This window comes from Gigantopelta aegis, chromosome 4 (assembly GCF_016097555.1).
Source record: "Gigantopelta aegis isolate Gae_Host chromosome 4, Gae_host_genome, whole genome shotgun sequence".
Classification (NCBI taxonomy): domain Eukaryota; kingdom Metazoa; phylum Mollusca; class Gastropoda; order Neomphalida; family Peltospiridae; genus Gigantopelta; species Gigantopelta aegis.
The window spans coordinates 53,727,738-53,748,244 of record NC_054702.1 but is presented as its reverse complement, the minus strand read 5'-3'; the positions used below and the strand labels follow the sequence as shown (position 1 = coordinate 53,748,244).

The 20,507-nt window shown below is 39.1% G+C and overlaps 2 protein-coding genes across 2 annotated transcripts in view; both read right to left on the bottom strand.

Moving 5' to 3' along the window:
* Positions 1–557, bottom strand: part of LOC121370752 (katanin p60 ATPase-containing subunit A1-like) — a 32,061-nt gene extending 31,504 nt beyond the window's left edge. Inside the window, 1 exon segment of the mRNA XM_041496192.1 lies at positions 486–557. The gene's annotated coding sequence lies outside the window, so the exon portion shown is untranslated.
* Positions 558–4,933: 4,376 nt separating this feature from the next.
* LOC121370751 (EF-hand calcium-binding domain-containing protein 6-like) lies at positions 4,934–19,641 on the bottom strand. The gene is made up of 7 exons (XM_041496191.1): positions 19,490–19,641; positions 15,659–15,896; positions 14,387–14,473; positions 10,122–10,207; positions 9,251–9,332; positions 7,252–7,317; positions 4,934–5,657 (listed from the first exon to the last, which is right to left on the bottom strand). The coding sequence occupies exons 2-7, from the start codon at positions 15,857–15,859 to the stop codon at positions 5,358–5,360; spliced, it is 822 nt and encodes a 273-aa protein (XP_041352125.1). The 5' UTR covers positions 15,860–15,896; positions 19,490–19,641; the 3' UTR covers positions 4,934–5,357.
* Positions 19,642–20,507: the final 866 nt, after the last annotated feature.

The window sequence follows — 20,507 nt, the reverse complement described above, 5'->3', positions numbered from 1 at the left end:
CACAATTGGTTACCTTAAGAAGTATGGGCAAGTGGAAAAATATATGGGGGCAAGTGAAAATCTGATTGGCACTTGACAACTGCTGGAGCGAGTTGGTCAGCAAAGCGGTTGCCATTGGACCGATTGGTCAGCATTCCCCATATTTTCTATTAATTACTAAACTGTCCCCCAAAAATTAAAATTCGAACCCTGCACTAGTAGTAGTAGTCCACACAAACCCTGAGAGCAGTATTAATGAGTAGGCATTAATATTTCAATTCTATATAAATTATTAAGAATCAGTTACACATTGAAACATGTAAGCTAAGACTAAAAACTAAAAACAAGTCAACATTGAAAAGTTGTCAAGCTCAGCCTAAAGCCTCAAGTAATTTTTTAGCCTAGCCTTAAGTTACCTGGACTACATTGAGTATTGAAAAATGAAAAATACATATACAAAAATACAAAATATATAAATAAAATCCAAATAAGTTTTACACAGTTACCCGAAAGAGTAGTGACAATTCAAAAAGTCATCCACAAATATGTCCTACGCGATAATTGATCATACTAAATAACGCATTTTGATTGGATAAAATAATTTAGATAACAGGAAGTTGGACGAAACAGTGGCTAGGGATTGATCTCTCGTCGTCATACGGACCACAATCCTTTTCAGTCTTCTTTTTAATCCTTTTGCTATGTAAGGAAACGTTCCTCTTTGCGTCGTCGTTAAAATACACGTTGATATTGCTGTAATGTGTTGAGGAACAATCTTTAGGCAAACAGGACATATTATTTTAAAGAAAGGAATATTTGTTTAGAGACACCTCAGCACATTTTAAACTACTTGGTGTTTAACTTTAAGTCTTATCAGGATTCAGGACTAGCTCTAGGGGAGCAAAACATTTCAGCAAATTGTCTATTAAACTTTAAACATGTCATACATTTTCTTTAAAAATGTCAATTATTACATGAAATTTCACAAAATTAAAATAAAGTTCGCCAACTGGCGAATTTGGTACCAGAGGTAGTCCTACAGGAGTCAGAGAGAGAGAGATGAGAGAGAGAGAGAGGAGAGAGAGAGAGAGAGAGAGAGAGAGATAAGAGATCGAGAAGAGAGAGAGAGAGAGTCGAGAGAGAGAGAGAGAAGAGAAGCAGAGAGAGAGAGATAGAGGAGAGAGAGAGAGAGAGAGAGAGAGAGAGAGAGAGAGAGAGGAGAGAGAGATAGAGAGAGAGAGAGAGAGAGAGAGAGAGAGAGGCTCCAGAGAGAGAGAGAGAGAAAGAGATAGAGAGAGAGAGAGAGAGAGAGAGAGAGAGAGAGAGAGAGAGAGAGATATTCTCCTCTCTTCTCATTTCTCAGGAACGACTCGCAAGAGAGAGATGAGATAGAGAGAGATAGAGGAGAGCGAGAGAGAGAGAGAGATCTACTCTGTCTCTCTCCTCTCTCCTCGAGAGCTCTCTCAGAGAGAGAGAGCAGAGAGGAGAGAGAGAGAGAGAGAGAGAGAAGAGAGAGAGAGCAGCGAGAGAGAGAGAGAGACGAGAAGAGAGGAGAGAGATAGAGAGAGAGAGAGAGAGAGGTAGATAGAGAGAGAAGAGAGAGAGAGAGAGAGACTATGCCGGTGATCACTAGTACAAGTGCATAATCCTCATTAATAATGTTCCAATAATCGATTATATCGAAAATTGATCGGTTTGGCTCCACCGTTATAAAGTTTGCCTTGTTTAACGACACCACTAGAGCACATTGATTCTTTAGAATGGTCTTTTATTAAACATGTTTTACGGTTCATTGGTTTTGGTCCGTCCATTGCCCAGTGGTTCAATACTTTTTATTGTGATGTTTCGAGCTGCATACTAAATAATGGACATTTGTCTCCTTTTTCCCAGTAGAAAGGGGGGTCAGACAAGGCTACCCACTGTCACCATGTCTATTCATAATAGCAGTCGAAGTTTTAAGTGCAGCGTTAAAATACGACCCCAATATTAATGGAATTAAAATTAATAATACAGAATATCTTATCACGCAATATGCTGATGATACATCCCTGGACGTATAACATTGGTGACCTGGTCATCACCTAGGAGCAGCCAGTCGTATGTCTTGAAATTGTTAACACATGTACGTGTGTTAACAAGTATGTGTAATCATAAATAACACATGGCGTTCTCACCAACGGGTGTGTAAGAATTTTTATTATTCGAGAAAGTTTCAGAGGTGTTTTTGTTTTCTGGAGGGGGGATTCGTTCTTCACAAATAGCTGGTCGAGGTGTTTTCAAAAACCCATATTGCTGGCAATGAGGCAGGCAATGAGTCGACGAACGGTTTAACATATTATTATTATTAATACCTGCCGTGTATACTATCACATCATGTCACTTTATTTCTTACATTGTTAATAATAATTATCTACATTATACAGAGGATATACCAGTTTTCGTTATCGAAAACATCGCATGACTGACATAATTTGGCCATTGTGAGTACGCTGGGTAGTGGATAGTAGACTCTGTAAAATACTTCTGTGTGTACATACAGCTTGCAAACTGTGGTTTTTCTAAATGTATATAATTAATAATAATAAAGATATCCCCCAACCCCCCAAAAAAACACCCACAAAAAACCCACAAGTATATTCGGTTCTTTGGGTACCGAATGACGTGAGTGAATCGTTACAGTTCTAGTTTCTGGTCATCCTGGTGTTTCCAATACAACAAAATGCATTTTTCATATCTTTAAAAATGTACGCACGTCTGAGAAGTATCAATTATACAGACGAGTTGTAGCCTATTTTTAAGTACATTTCCCCGTTTCAACGCTACAGACGCTTGTTTCTCCCTATTGTAACTTAATCCAAATCTGTTACGGGTTTGTAGATTAACTAAATTTAGTGTCCATTTTTATGGGTTGAAACTAGGGACTGCAATTTTAATGAATTTGTTTATAGAATCACATTAATATTGTCCAATATTATGTTGTATCCCTTCTTCCAGGTGAAAAATACTAGATGTACAGATTGGTTGACATTCTCCTTGTTTCTGTTCTATACTTATTTGTTATACAATAAACTGATAATGAAATGTAAAAGAAAAACATGAGAACGTTTCGGCTGGAATGACATAAGAATGTACATTCAAAGTAACTACCAAACTACAAAATTAGGCTGTTCTTGAGAGAATGGCAAACATGCTATACTTAAGCAAGTAACCGAAGAAAGGAAAGGAAGATCTAATTTTAGATACTTCAAATAATCTAGTAGCTCAGAAGTTTTATAGTGAATGGATAAATACAACCGTATATCCCTTTATAGATTTAAGCGGTTTGATCAAAAGGTGAAGAAAGGCTATGAAGAGAAATATAATAAAACAGAACAATTGTATAAGAAGGTAAGGACATTTAATGAACATGAATGCCTCTGCACAAGAGACAAATCAATTTATAAGCATCTCATTGATATGATAATGAGTTCAATGCAATCATATCTTCAGCTGTTACTATCAGGACAAGATAGAACAATAGTACCGAGTGTCTTTTTTATTATAGAGTGTATTTTAGAGATTTAGCTGGTCTGCATTTGTTTATCTATACTCAATACAAACATTTCCAGCTTATAGATTATTACCAGTACCTACAGTTATATATAAATTCTGTCCTTTGATTTGTTTCTTACATAAGTATATCATTATTCACATAATAATACTTCCATTAGATTGTTAGGCTTTGAATTATCATTCCTTTTTATACAATATCCATCCTGGTTCTTATTTTGCGTTTCTATATTAATTTACTCAGTATTAAATAAAACAGAAACAACAGGATATTGGATGGCATCTCTGAGAACAGCAACCAATCTGGCACCTGGACGACTTACTAGTCAAAATTAATGCGATTCTATACATTGCCAGTATATATCAATATACATGTGTAGATGCATCAGATCACATTTTGGACATCATATTTGAGATCAGCATCCTGGAAATATATATCATATATTCAGGGATGTGAGAGGGGCTGGAACAAAACAGCTTACTGTGGCCGGGGTCCAGGGGCCGCTCAAGGGCCCCTGAAGGAAAATTATTGTTTGCAACCCCTGGAACTGCCAAAATTGCATTCAATGCTAACAAATCTAAACTGATTATAATTTATAATATAAGGCACTCATCATAAACTAGAAACCGTGAAAACATGCAAATGAACCTTGTGCGGTCAACAGTATTAAACATGGTTTTTTTTTTTTTTTTTTTTTTTTTTTTTAAAGACGAAATGGTAAAGCGCATTTACGCGTTTCCGCGTAGCTCTCACATCCCTGTATATTACAACCTATAATATATTTAAAAAAATAAACCTAGTATTACAAAAATTGTCATTTATGGCAGCTATTTCAGGAAAAAAGGTCAAGTTTGCACAACTCTACCCATAATCGATTGTGTCGAAAAATATTAACTGTAATTGTTCCTCCAGTTCAGATGATCGAATTGTGTAGCCTATATTCAAAGAAAAGAGATATTACCTAAATAGTTATTACAGGTAAAATAAGCAATGTGTAGGCCCAAAGTTCCAGTGAAAACGACATTATACATGTAGGTACATGATGTTTACAATTTACATTTTTCTGATGTTCTTATTATTTAATCCGTCTGTGTAATCGAAAGCTAATCGATTTGTGCAATCCGATTTTAATCGATGATCATTGCAGGAGCGTGTGCACAAACGTTTGCTGGGGGCATTTAGACTGTGTCGAGCGAACTTTATAGGGCAAAAAAAGAAAATTTGCTCGAGCTGGGGTTACGACTCCCAACCCCCCCGCTCACTAACCGTACACGTACCTGCGGTATAGAAATATATGTTTTATATTAAATCAGCTGTTCCACCATTTGAAACTACGTCAAATAGCTTTGTACATTTATAATGTTAAACTGTCAAGTAATAATTCAACAAAAACTTCAATACTGTAGAAACACTTTTAATTAAGAAATAGCATATTACAATGTAGAAGTGCTAATATAAGTAATAATTAAACAAAAACTTCAACAATGTAAAAACATTTAAAAGTATCAAACCTTTTAATGCAATACAAAATCCTTTTAGTGGGAAGGATAATTAGAAGTTAGCAAATAAAATTCATGACCAGAAGGTAAATTCGACAAACAAAAACATTAATATTACGTTAACAAAAACATTAACGCAATTTATTTAATATCCAAGGTTAAAATATTAAGTATGGGAAAATGTCACAAGTCAAGTAACTCTTACCGAGATAATGTTAATATACTGAATATACATATGTGTAAATGTCGTCGCTATTTCACAAAATGTACATATTATGAAAATCAAATTAGGCCTATAAATTAGTATATATTAAATATAAAATATACACCTAATATACATAACAGTATGCTTTCGATTTTGGGGATTTGGTTTTGCTTTTAAGACATAGGTAATCTTCACAACGTTCATTGGGGTTTACTTTGAGAACTGCCCTGAGAAATTCGTCGTATGAGACGACCCCGTTCATGTTGGTGTCAAATTCCGCGACGATGTGATACAAGTCGTCCTTGCTGAATTGGATTCCGCAGAACCTCAGGATTTTCTTGAACTCCTCCATGGATACGACGCCATCCTTGTTTGTGTCATATTTTTGGAACACTCTCCAAAGATTCTTGAATTCTTTCAAAAGCTGAAAAAATATTTATGAGGACATAACAAAAGAAGGATGGAAGGAAATGTTTTATTTAACGACGGACTCAACACATTTTATTTTACGGTTATATGGCGTCAGACATATGGTTAAGGACCACACAGATATTGAGAGAGGAAACCCGCTGTCGCCACTTCGTGGGCTACTCTTTTCGATTAGCAGCAATGGATCTTTTATATGCACCATCCCACAGGCAGGGTAGTACATACCACGGCCTTTGATATGCCAGTCGTGGTGCACTGGCTAAATATTTATGAGGACATAACAAGTTTTGTTTTGTTTAATGACAGCACTAGAGCACATTGATTTATTAATCATCGGCTATTGTATGTCAAACATTTGGTAATTCTGACAAATAGTCTGAGATGAAACACGGTACATTTTTTCCCCATTAGTAACAAGGGATCTTTTATATGCTCCATTCCACAGACAAGATAACACATACCACGGCCTTTGATATACCAGTCGCGGTGCAATGGATGGAATGAGAAACAGCCTAATGGGTCCACCAATGGGGATCGATCCCAGACCGACTGCACACCAAGCTTTTTACCATTGGGCTACATCCCGCCCCTTTATGAGAACAAGACAATCTTAACTTTTACATTTTTGCATTAGATACTCGAGTTCGAGTTATATCTATAGCAGATATTAACATTTAAATCTGCCATTTTAAATAAAAAAACATAGGCGTACTGGCTACCATTTTTGTAGGGGGGGCAGGCTGATTTTTGGCCGAATTAAACGAAAATGCCCGAATCTGGATAACAAAACATTTGCTCATACATACATGTATTATATAATTAGCACTACTGCCAAACAGCTATATAGGGTTGCATATGAGTCATTAACCCCCCCCCCCCCCCCCCCCGTGTTCCCCAATATTTAAAAGAGAAAAGACAACCAGTGCAAGAACAAAATAAACACGCATACATATTTAACTGGATCGGATGACATTATTTACCTTGAAACAAGATTTAATGTAATTCGAAACTCAACGATGTCCATCGTTTTGTGTTGTTATTTTTTAGTGTATATGTGTGTGTGTGTGTGAGAGAGAGAGAGAGAGAGAGAGAGAGAGAGAGAGAGAGAGAGAGAGAGAGAGAGAGAGAGAGAGAGAGAGAGAGAGAGAGAGAGAGAGAGAGAGAGAGAGAGAGAGAGAGAGGGAGAGAGAGAGAGAGAGAGAGAGAGAGAGAGAGAGAGAGAGAGAGAGAGAGAGAGAGAGACATGAGGGGGGGGGGGGGGGGATAAAGATAGTGTGTTTGTGTGGTGTGGTGGTTTGTTTTGAACTTTGTATTTTATTTTGTTTTGCTCTTTGTTTGTCCTTAAATAAGAATGTGCGTTAGAGGCAGGATCGAATCCCTTGTGTAAAATAATGTAACAGAAACGTTTTAGTATTATGCATGGGCCTCACTTTGATCCATATTCAATAGAACCAAATCTCGAAGACCTGTGGCCACTGGGCTCCAAAAGGTTAAAACACATTTATGACGTCGCCTAACTTATCATCGATCTACCATAATTATATAACTGAGACAAAATGCGACCTATTAAATCAAATGTCTTTACTTACCTTATCATGCATGACTGCCAAGGCCTGCTCAACGGTACGTTGGTAGTTATAGATTCTAGGTTTGCGCTGAAGAACAGATATCAAATCAAATTATAAACATTACCAGTTGAATGAATGGTTGAATGAATGCATGCATGACTGTTTAACGACAGTTACGACACCCCAGCACAAAAATACACATCGGCTACTGGATGTCAAGCAAAGGTTAGCAGTTGACTACAGGGCACACAATGCATAAGTTATAATATTATAAGCAAAACAGAACCCACCCGTCCCTGCCCCACCAGCCTGCATTCAACAAAAAGTGACTGCATGGTTCGATCGGGGTCTGCTCTATGCTTCCTCAGCTCTATGTTCCCTCAGGGTTAGGGTTAGGGTTCCTCAGCTCTATCAGAGGCGGAACTAGGGAGGGGGGGGGGGGGCAGGGGCCCGCCCCCCAAATTTTGCGATAGTTATAATTTTATTATATATTAATTTTAATTAGTTTTACGATCCCCCTGCAAACCTCCCCCAAAGTTCCCTTGGGATTCCACCTCATGTCACTGCCACCCAAATGGATTTTCTGGATCCGCCACTGTCTATGTTCTCTCAGGGTTAGTGTTAGAGTTAGGGTTAGCCGAGGGAACATACAGCTGAGGGAACATACATGTGATCCCATTCAATCAGTATGTGCAACTTTAAATTATAATTACAGTATCTCGGGGGAGGAAGGGAGGAGTGGTGGTGAGTGGTGGTGGTGGAATTATTAATTCGATATTCGATGGGGGTGGGGGTCCATATTCTGGCCATACCAGGTTCGGTGCCAATGTGAACTTAATGCATTTTCTTTTCAGTTTTAATAATTTATCTTATGTGTGAGGATGCAAAAAATTTAAATATTGTTTTTAAATTGTAATTCCACCCCCCCCCCCCCGCCCCCCACCCCCGGTCACAAATTAATAAAACAATGACTCCCGCCCCTCGCATATGACCACTTCTGGAACAGGCCCAAGAGTGGATCTGCACAGTACTCACTCAAAGGAATGTTTTACTAACGAGACCTCGGCACAGTTTTAAATACGTTTTGTATGTGTGTGTGTGCGCGTGTTTGTGTGTGTGTGTGCGTGTATGTATGCGTGCGTGTGTGTGTGTGAGTATACGTACGGGCTCCCATTTTTGTAGGGGGGCAGGCTGGCTTTTACCCGAATTAAAGGAAAATGCACAAATCTGGATAACAACATTAATTCATATGAGCATTACTGTCAAACAGCTATATAGGGTTGTAAACGAATTACTACGCATTTTTACATGGATTACAACTAATTTTGAGGGTAGAATGATGGAAATATTTGATAAAAAGGTCTCAGGTTAGCACATTTTGCCCGAATATCTGAATAATGTTTGCCCGAATTTGAGGTTTTGGTCCAGTACTAGGGGGGGCAGTTACCCCCCTGACCCTGTCTCGTACGCGCGCGCCTCATCGGTGGGAGTAGCCTTTGTAGCGTCAGCGTGTTTCGTCTCAGTCTTTCCTAACCAAATATATCGAAATAATCAAATGCCAGACAAAGGGTGGGACGTACTCCAGTGGTAAAAGTACATGCCCGATGCGCGGTCAGTCTAGGGTCGATCTCCATCGGTGGACCCATTAGGCTATTTCTCGTTCTAACCCGTGCACAACGACTGATATATCAAAGGCCGTAGTATGTGCTATCTTTTCTGTGTGATGGTGCATATAAAAGATACCTTGCTACTTATGGAAAAAAATGTAGCGGGTTTCTTTTCTAAGACTATACATAAAAATTACCAAATGTTTGACATCCAATAGCCGATGATTAATAAGTCGAAGTTATCTAGTGTTGTCGTTAAACAAAACAACATTTAACTTTTAAATGCCAGACACTAAAATAATAGCAGTAGTTTATTAAATAAAAAATTATAAATAAATATATATGAGGTGTCGTTAAACAAATATTCCTTTCCTTTCCCTCGCTAGCACAGTACGGCCATTTTTGAAACTCACTTCTACTGGCAGAGATTTGGTTTGTTCAGAGCTGGTTTCTGGCAGTCTATTGAATGATCCCATGAACTTTAGGTAGTAGAATCTGAAAAAATAAAATTATATAAAAATATATGTATACAAACATGTATATTCAAAAAGGTAATGCCATTTATTAAAACATTACTTTTATTGAAAACTCTATTGCGAAAAGAGGTTAGTATAGGTGTCGGAAGACATAAGCGCACGAGACGGGAGGGCAAGGCAGGGGCCAATTTCACAAACCAGTTTACGTCTAGCAGTTATAACTGACATACGTTTACATGTGTTTGGCATCTGTTTGATGCTGAAAATTACATCAATACGGAAGGTGAAGCATTATAAGGACAAAGGAAAATGAAATGTGTGTACTTTAAACTGTATTTGTTCACATTTGTACTATAATAGTAATAAGAATTATGGTTTAGTCGTAGATTTACGTTTACGTGCAAACAAGGCTTTCGATGTTGTGTGAAATTGGGCCCTGGGCCAAATTCTCAAATTCGACCAAAAAGATGGAGATATTCGGGCAAAATTAGCTTGCCTGAAACATTTTCACCATGTATTTTCATAATTCTACAGTTTCTACCCACAATATTAGCTGTAATCCATGTGATTCGTTGACAACCTTATGTAGCCGTTTGGTAGTAATATAATAGTGTTATGAATACAAATTTTATGTTGTTATCCAGATTCGGGCATTTTCGTTTAATTCGGCAAAAAATCGCCCCCTCCACCACCCCCCCCCCCCCCCCCCCCCGAGTTGGGGGATGAATCCCATCCACTCACTACCTCCCACGCCCCACTCCAACATCTATCGATACAGATAATGAACATCACTTTCCGAGCATATTACCTTCCATCGCTCTCCAAATCAAAGTGTCTACATAACATCAGTTTCTCTATATCCGAGATAGGAAAAGATAGCTTATTCATGCAGGTCTACAATGAAGAAACAAACACACGTCACTCTGCAGCGGTTATGATTCCTTAAAGTGAATAACCCAATTCAAATATAGCATCAGTATTACATTTTATAATAAACACACACATATTAAATTATGTTTAACTTAGAAGTTAGCACAATGTGTCTAGTAGGCCGTTTGGCCGGATGCTGTACTTTTTAACCTCTGTATACATACATATATATTTATATTACATAATGTGTGTACAGCATGTGACACTATAATTAAAAACAAAATCTTCTTCTTCTTCTTGTTCTGTTAGGGCCAGAGCCGGTTTATCCTAGTAGCACATGCAACACGTGCCACGTTCCCCGCGCCTCAGGGGGCTACGCAGGAATGTGTACATTTATTTTCCCCTGGTGATTTTTCCACTCTTCCCGAGGTGGTTGCAAAATATATATCCTGGGAAGAAGGCCCGCTGTTATTTGTGCTACAGGCCCCACGGATCATTAAACCGTCTCTGGTTAGGGCAAAAAGTACCGTAGCATACGACACTACTCAACTTTTGCTAGGGATTGCAATTTAACAATGTTGTATGCAAGGTCAGTACATGAAAAGGATTGCAATTCATAAATTAAACAACTGATCTGTATTTTACCAAATTTCCTACGGTTGTAATGATGTTTGGCTACACTGTCAACATGAAGCATAAACTGCATGTGCAATCTGTGACCATGCATTCAAAACTTAGCAAAGTTATTAAAGGGTATTGCAGCGTAAACAATTTCAACACATTTGATCATCATTTCAATATTGCATACAACCGTATGCGACGTTTAAACAACCATGACATGAACAGAGCTGTTTGAATGCTTGAAAATGGGGTAACTCAAGATAATGTGGTAGTTTAACTGAACGTATCCCAGGTTTTGGAATCGGTACCTAACGACTGCCAAAGTAAATCGACGTCATGGTGGAGGTTGACCAAGGGTGACAAAGCCCCGTGATGATCGCCATAGTGTCGTAGAAGCGCGTCATCAACCCACTTTGAATGCAACTCATTTGCAAAACCACCTGCAAAATGTAGCTGGACTTCCACACAAACTATGCGTAGACGGCTTCATGAAGCTGGTCTACACGCAAGACAACCAGCTATTAGAGTTCCACTCACACGGCATCATGTTGAGAAGTGTTTGAACTGGGTAGGGTTAATGTTAGATGGACTCATCAAGATTGGGCCCCGGTGCTGTCTACCGACGAATCACGTTTTTGTCTGGATTACACTGATAGACGGTCTAGAGTGTGGAGACGGCCTGGTGAGAGTTTTTTAAACCATATCTTGTAGTGGAACATGACAGATATGGAGGTGGATCTGTAATGGTATGAGGAGGCATTTACATGATGGGACACACTGACCTCTCGTAATCCAAAATGGAACTCTCAGTGCTCAGAGATATAGAGATGAAATCTTACTCCCTGTTGTTCGCCCATCTGGCGGTACAGTTGGTCCTGGCTTTCTTCTTATGGGCGAACATGCACGTCGACATCGTGTTCGTATCGTTAATGAAAACCAGGATATGGAATCAATTGATTGGCCTGCACGTTTCCCAGACTTAAATCCGATAGAGCATGTTTGGGACATGCTTCAGTGTGCCATTTCCGAACGACCAATGCAACCTCGGACTCTGGATGAGCTGCAGCAGGTGCTCCAGGGGTAATGGGGTCGTATTCCAGATCAACGCATTGGCCACCTGATCGGCAGTATGCGCAGAAGGTGTCAAAATGTTATCGAGACTCGTGGACACCATACACGGTACTGACAATGTCCAAATTAACCCATTCAAATGAACACAGTATGTGGGTTTTTTTTTGGCAATAGACATGTCTGTTTCAGATTGACACATTATTTGTTTTTATAATTTCTGCATTGTTTCTCATGATACCCGTATCTATTTCTCATTTTACATCTCTTGAATATTAACATAATATATCATATGAATATCAATGGTTCCCTTTTTCTTGCAATAGGGCTGGGGTTTTTTTCTTCAGGAATATCCTTAGCAAACGTTGAGTAGTATATAATATTCAGCCTGTTTGTTCTTTCACAGCTTCCGCGGACATAAAATTTAAGACGATTAAAGGAATATGTTCAACGTTGCATGACATAAAATATATATCCAAATATTTTCATTTACTATTATGACGCTACATTTTGAAACTGAATTGGCTACTATTAAAGGATTCAATTTTCTTCGCCTTCTCTAACGCTACAAACCCCAAACAAAATTGGCAACAAAAATTCTACAAAACAAACGATAACAAACCCCCAAACCAAAACAAACAAAAACAACCAAACAAACCCCAAAAGCACCCCCCGACCCCAAAAGCACCCCCCCAACCCCAAAAGCACCCCCACCCCCCCCCCCCCAAAAAAAAAAACAACAACAAAAACAACCCCAACTCCACAACCCCCCTCCCAGCAACAACAACAACACCAACAACAACAAAAAGACAAACAAACATATTGTACAACTTGGCCTATTATACCTGTAATGACGTCAGAAGACAACAGGCAATGCAAATTAAATCATGGTTCGTGAAGAACACAAAGCTATATAATGTATTCTGAATGCTAAACAAATTTATGTTAAAGCGACAGACCCTAGTTTTTAAAAACTAAGACGCATTTTTTTACTATTAGTGTTCTCTTTGATAAAGCCCCAATCACACCGGGCCTGCGACCAAGTTACGATCTAGCTGCGACCGAAAAATGTTGGAATCGCAGACAAATCGTAGAAAGAGCGCGCGACTGGTCGCAGAGGATTGTGGGTAATCGTCAGAGCAAACTCAGTCGGAGCAAGGTCGATGGTCATGTTCAAAATTTCTGACCTGCGATTCCAAATCGTAAGAAGTCGCAGACAGGTCTTACATGGTCGTAACACAGGGTCGCGCATGGACGCACCACCAGTCAGTCGTGCATGATCGCGGGTCAAGTAGTGGCACGATTAGTCGTGCTACTGGTCATGCCACCTGGCGATTGGTGGTGCCACCTGTCGTATGAACTCACGATCGGTAGTGCGACCAGTCACGACCTGCCCCGATTGGTTGCATGACCTTACGATTGGTGGTACATGTACCACCAGTCTTTAGCTCGCAGACCAGTATATTTGGAGTAGCTTCTGGGGTTCAGGCAACTCTCCACTGAGACACCCGAAGAGAGCATATTGGTCGCTGTTCGCCACCACTAGTCGCACGATTACCTGCGATTGATCTTGCGATCAATTTTTTTCCAATCGTTGGGTGATGGCACGACCACGCGTACCACCAATCGTACGATGACCTACCACCAGTCTTAAGAGCAATCGCAGTATGCGATCGCAAATGGAGATCGTAGCAAACATTGCCGATTGGTCGTACCTCGGCCAAATTGCCACCAATAGCACGATCCAGAAAACGTGCGATCCAGTGTGACTGAGACTTAAACTGAAATGATATATTATTAGCATTTTATTGTTTAGATTATCCAGTTCCGTACATTCAAAGTTGACTTTTTTGTTTAACGACACCACTAGAGCACATTAATTTATTAATCATCGGCTATTGGATGTCAAACATTTGGTAATTCTTGACGTATAGTCTTAGAAAGGACACCTGTTACATTTTTCCATTAGTAGCAAGGGATCTTTTATATGCACCATCCCACAGACAGAATAAGACATACCACGGCCTTTGATAAACCAGTCGTGGTGTACTGCCTGGAACCAGAAATAGCCCAACCCAAACGGGGGATCAATCCCAAAACCGACTGCGTATCAAGCGAACGTTTTACCACTGGGCTACGTCCTCCCCCCTCCTCCCCGCGTATATTCAAAGCGTTTCTGGTCATCCTGGTGTTGTCATACCATGAAATGCATTTTTTTCCCACGTACCCAACAGAAGAAACGGCCACGGAGACGAGATAGATCTAGTCTTTCTTTCTTTCTTCCAACTTTATTAACATGTTCAGACACGTCCATCCCACGTCCAATCTCTGGCATGGCCAGGGGTTGGGCGTCGGATCGAGACTAGGCTACTCACAGACTCTTGTTTCCAGATAAAACAAATTCAGTGTCCATTTTCACGGGTTCAAATTAGGGTTTACGACTTTAAAATATACACTCGATAACGGAGCTATTATGTACTATCATTAAACTAGGCAAGAAGAATAAGACTATACCAGCATTTCATCAATCATAATATACGAGGAGCCCAATCTGTCTTTGGTTTCGAAGAATCTTTTCAGGCATTCTTCATTATCCAGTACCTGGCAATAAAAAGGATTATGTTATACTTTTTTTTTTAAATATAAGATTAAAATGATAAAAGGAAAGAAAACAAATCCCCCTAAAAAACCCAACCCCCCCAAAAAAACAACAAAAAACAAAACAACAACAACAACACAACAACAACAACCCAAACATCCCCCAAAAAACCAACAAAAAAACATGAGCCGAGCTCCCGATCGGAGTGAGATCTGGCGAGGGTTCTGGGGCATGCTCTCCGATATTATTTCAAATAAAGATGCTCAGAGATGTGTTTTCATGGCAATTTAATAGTGTTTCATATTGTGAATGATGAATTTTTAAAACGTCACTAAAAGGGCTCTTCAAACGGGCGTGTGGGGGGGGGGGGGGGGGGGGGGGGGGGGGGGGAGGAGGGGGATGCGAAGTGTAAGTAATGCTAGGTTCGGACTACTAACTGCCAGCATAAAGTTGGCCAACTCGACGGTTGCTGCTCCTACAGATAAAGCAGGGGATCCTTTATATGTACTTTTTCCTACACATTATAATATAAAGTTAAAGTTTGTTTTGTTTAACGACACCACTGTAGCATATTGATTAAATACTCATCGGCTATTGAATGTCAAACATTTGGTAATTCTGACAAGTAGTCATTAGAGGAAACCCGCTACACTTTTCCTAATACCACAAGGGATCTTTTATATGCACTTTCCCACTGACCGGAAAACACATACCACAAGCTTTGTCCAGCTGTGGTGCACTGGTTGGGAGCCAGTTTTACAAAATATGGCATGTTAAAAAGTGTATAGTTTATTTTATCGTTTAGTTTACTAGGATATGACCTTTAAGGTAGTGGTGGGATGTAGCCCAGTGGTAAAGCGTCCGCTTGATGCGCGGTCGGTCTGGGATCTATCCCCGTCGGTGGGCCCATTGGGCTATTTCTCATTCCAGCCAGTGCACCACGACTGGTATATCAAAGGCCGTGGTATGTCTATCCTGTCTGTTGGATGGTGCATATAAAAAATCTCTTGCTACTAATTACAAAATGTAGCAGGTTTCCTTTCTAAGACTATTATATCAAAATTACCAAATGTTTGACATCCTATAGCCGATGATTAATAAATCAATGTACTCTAGTGGTGTCGTTAAACAAAACAAACTTCTTTTTTTAAACTTTAAGGTGGAGCATTTATATTAAATTAAAGTACCTTCGGTTTTATAATTTTCAAAAGACAAGTTATCTTCTCTAAGTATTGTTCGTAGCAGTCTGCCGCTGCCCGAGATTGTTCTTGCAGTTTTCGAGCCCTGTCAGCCTCCCTCTCGCACTCCAAGGCCGGGAAATCCTCCTCTACCTTCAGCCTGGCCACCTCCACGTGTTTCTCCATTCGCTTCAGATCGCATTCCATCATGGCTTCTTGCCTACTGTTACTAACTCAACAGAACACCCTATAATGATTGGTAAATACTGATAATAATGATGATGATAATAATGATGATGATGATAATGATAATGATAATAATAAAAAATAAAATAATCCTAATCCTAATAATGATGATGATATTGAATAATAATGAAGATGATGATGATGATAATGATGCACTGGCGTAGCCAGGATTTTAGACTGGGGGGGGGGGGGGGGAAACCACTTTTTTGGGGGGGGGGGGGGAACCCATACTATGTATGCATGTATGTATGTATCATGTATGTATGTATGATTTTATCAAATTTAATACAGTAAAAAAAAGAAAAAGAACAGAAGTGTGATTGGGGGAGGGGGGAGGGCAAGGCCCCGTGCCCCCTTGATACGCCACTGTTATGATGATGATAATCATAATAAAAACAATACTAACAATAATATACATGTTGCATATAATAATAATAATAATAATAGGCTACTGATGATGACGAAGATGATGATGATGGTGATGATAATTCACTTTAAGTACTACTTACTAAAATTATTTAGCTAACAGCTATTTAAAATATATTTTGGCAACTTAGAACTCAGCAGCAAACTTGGTTAAGAATACAAATAACATAATTTGCCACACATATATAATCACCGTTTTTAATCGGAAATAAATAATTCCACATATAATAATAATAATAATAATAATAATAATAATAATAATATCCCAGTACAATAATGATAATATTCAGTGACTTAGATGACTACAAATAAAAAGCTTACTTTACTTTAGGATTAAGTGTAAAACATTGTTTTTAAAATGATACTTAACTCTTGACAGACACCCTTCACCAATAACCACGGGCGTGTGCAGGAAATTATACAGGGGTATGTATTGACTGCGGAGAGAGAAGTTTCCACTGGTGTGGGGTGGGGGGTCGGGTAATGCTTCCCGAGAAATATAATATATAAATAATATAAAAAATTCGCTTTCAAGAGAACTCACCTGGATAACGTTTCATATGCAACCGATGATACCTCCCCACCCCGATCGTTACGTAACTGTTGAACGGCCCCTTTACCAAGTGGTGGCATTCTTCGGATATGGAATGAGGTTTTATTTTATTATTCAGAGGCGGATCGGACGGGGGGGGGGGGGGGGGGGTACCCCGCCCCCCTAAATTTTGCGACAGTTATAATTTTATTATGTACTAATTTTTATTTTTTACGACTCAACCTCCAAACCTCCCCAAAAATTCCGTCTCATGTTATTGCCGCCCCCAAACGATTTTCTTGATTCGCCACTGTTGTTGTTGTTGTTGTTTGTTGTTGTTGTTGTTATTATTATTATTATTATTAAGCTGCAATTAAAATATTACTTATTTAACGTTATACCAGTTTAATAAATGAATGAATGAATGCTTAACGACACCCCAGCACAAAAATACACATCGGCTATTGGGTGTGAGAAAAAAGTAAACATATGGACATATTGTTTATACAATTATGTAAAACCACAGTGTAAAGAGCGATGTGGAAAATACAATACAATACAAATATTAAGGTAAGTAGAGGCCTATTTTAAAATTTTATATACAAATCAGTGCTTTCAAAACTTTAAAATTAATTCAGGGTGGATTTCAAAAGATACCAAAACATTTCTGTTGCCAAATATATAATTTCTTAACTTCATCCTTCCTGCAACGTCTGTAGGATGACTGCCACTCTCAGGACTGGCTTGACAGAATGAAGCTTGTTCACGACCAGTTTAAGAATAAGCATGAACAAATTTTGACCAATCACAGCTCTCTCAGCACAGATGTGTGGGGGGTGTTCAAAAGTGTGCAAGGTATCCACAGATACCGCACACGTTTGTCAATGAGAAGGAAGGACATGTTTTATTTAACGACGCACTCAACACATTTTATTTACGATTATATGGCGTCGGACATATGGTTAAGGACCACACAGATATTGAGAAAGGAAACCCGCTATCGCCACTTCTTGGGTTACATTTTTTTATTAGCAGTGTGACGGTACATGCTCTTAATTTTTGTTTTCGCCTGTGGCGATATTAATTGTTTTAGAAGGCCGTGTGCAGTTCCAAATTGCACTTTGGTACGCCTAATACACACCCAGAGCAGGTGTGGAGGCCATGTGGCTAGTAGTTACGTAATATTCTCCGGTAGTGCTGTTTATGGCCAGGGGATTGCTCGCGGTTGGCGACAGCCAGTCTGGCGATCTAAGAGACAGATATGCCGTCTTGGTCGCTGTGGAAATTCAGATGATACGTGAGGTACCGCCTTGTACCCCCAGGCGATTTTCTGATTTTATAATAAATAGCTAGGGTTTAGAGATATCTGGGAGAAGCAAAAAGGACAGAACGATAGGAAGGCTTCCCGGGAACGTTGTCCGTTTGGACTTTGGTAAATATTTTATTTCTGCTCTGTTGTATAACCTTGATGTGATTGATGTGACTTTTAAATATTTTAATACTGTATTATACCAATATTCTTTAGACAGTGTCTTCGGTCATCTGACGAAAGTAAATCGTAGACTTTTTGTTCTAACATTATACGAGTATTTGGTAATATAAAGCTTAGCCAGTCATCCTAGAAGACCTAGGTAAACTGTAGGTTATTGTCTTTATTGTGATAGGTACCAGTATTAATTTTGTGTTACAAGGTTACTGAATGAGTAGTTAAGGGTTAATTAAAAATTAACCAGTTAGGAATAGTGTTGTAATTCCTTTATTAATTAAGTTCTCCTGGCAGCGTTTCTCAATTATCACACGTTACTGAATGAGTAGTTAGGGTTAATTAAAAATTAACCAGTTAGGAATAGTGTTGTAATTCCTTTATTAATTAAGTTCCCCTAGAAGCGTTTCTCAATTATCACACGTATGGGTGTTGTGTCACGGGGAAGTGATTAGCATATTGTGTAAACTAGACACCTAGAGATTAACTAATTAAGTGATCAGTTCTGGGTTGTTATTATTGTTGTTATTAATTAACCACTGCGGCTGTACATTTGTCAGCGTAGGTTAATATACAGATTACAAAGTGTATTGTGTTTTGTTGTGTTTTCTAGTGAACTAAACGTGCTATATTACATATACTTTATATAAGATCGTATCTCTGATCATACCTAGACGAGCCATACTCGGGTAAATACCGCCCGTTACAGAGAGATCTAATAGATATACAGTTAGGAGAGATATTTGGACAATCGTGTTTTATTCAGTTACGGGTATTGTAGAATCCCCGTGACAAGCAGCAAAGGATCTTTTATATGCACCATCTCAAAGACAGGGTAGTGCATACCACGGCCTTCGATATGCCAGTCGTGGTGTATTGGCTGGAACGAGAAATAGTCCACTGGGCCCACCGACGGGGATGGATTCCAGACCGACCGCGCATCGAGCGAGCGCTTTACCACTGGTCTACGTCCCGCCCCCGTGGTCAATGGGTAAACAACCAAGAGAAAATTAAACAACTTTTTGTTTAACAAGACAAGTTTACTTGAATAAAGCAATCTGAAAAGATAACTTAAAATATTTTAATAATAACTGGCTAAAATAATTATTTGCAAAACATTATTAATTATTATTATTATTAATAATGAACTTACCAAGTAGAATTTAAAAGCCCAACTTCTGCTATAAATCTACGTCATTAATATGACGTCACGCCGCATTATTTCGATACATTGGTAGTGATGTTTGTTTTATTGATGCATAACTTGTTCTTTCGGGTTCATCGCCTAATGCAGTCTTGGACCAGCCATTCACATTTACAGGGCCGTACCCTGATCAAAATCCTAGGAGGCACTACTTTTAATAAACAAATGAAACACTATACAAATTAAACCCTGAGATGTGTATGCTATTTTCTGGGGTAAAAAAAAAGAAGAAAAAAAAAGGTGAGATTCTCGGGGAGGGGAGGGGGGGGGGGGTGGACAACTGCCCCCGAGCCCCGCCGGAGGGTATGACCCTGATTTACATGTACTGTGACACAGGCTGCTGATGTAATTTAATAATGACAGACTCATGTTTGCAAATCTAAACTGGATCTATATATAGTCTGTCCCATAGGGAACGCCTTTTTTTTCATACTGTGACATTTACTAAAAGTTATTTATTTCTGAGCCAATATATTTGTAAACTCCACACAGAAATAATATGTTTTTATTATTTCCAAAGCACTTTTACTTTTCTTGTTACGTCAAGCAAAACTGAAATTAATTTAAAAAAAACATGTTTACAGAATGATGGGACGTACTATAGTGAATTAGCTGTACTGCGTCAGAATATGAGTGAATGTAGTATCGGTAAGTTTACAGGCGCGTGCGCAGGGGTGGGTGGGTGTTGCCCCCCCCCCCCCCCCCCCCCCCCCCCCTGCTCAAGGCGAATTTTTTTTTCATATCCCGATTTTTAATGTAATTTCTTTCCAAAAAAATGTGGTCAGAAAGCAGCTCGGCTAACCAGCAGAAAACACCTCAGAATAGCCCTAGAAGGGGTCAATTTTTCAATTCGCCAGACACCTCGACCCCCCCCCCCCCTCCCTGCAAAATTTCCTGCGCACGCCCCTGGTTTAATTCTCCACCATTATCAGGTTATACTGAAGCCTGTGGAGATGGAACAGATAGC

What these genes read in the sequence shown, in the direction of transcription:
- LOC121370751 (XM_041496191.1), bottom strand. Translation starts at nt 15,859, where the DNA reads ATGATGGAATGCGATCTGAAGCGAATGGAGAAACACGTGGAGGTGGCC. An exon ending in GATTTGGAGAGCGATGGAAG is followed by an intron (nt 9,333 to 10,121) that starts GTAATATGCTCG and finishes TTATTTTTTCAG; the next exon opens with ATTCTACTACCTAAAGTTCA. An exon ending in TGGCAGTCATGCATGATAAG is followed by an intron (nt 5,658 to 7,251) that starts GTAAGTAAAGAC and finishes ATATTTTTTCAG; the next exon opens with CTTTTGAAAGAATTCAAGAA.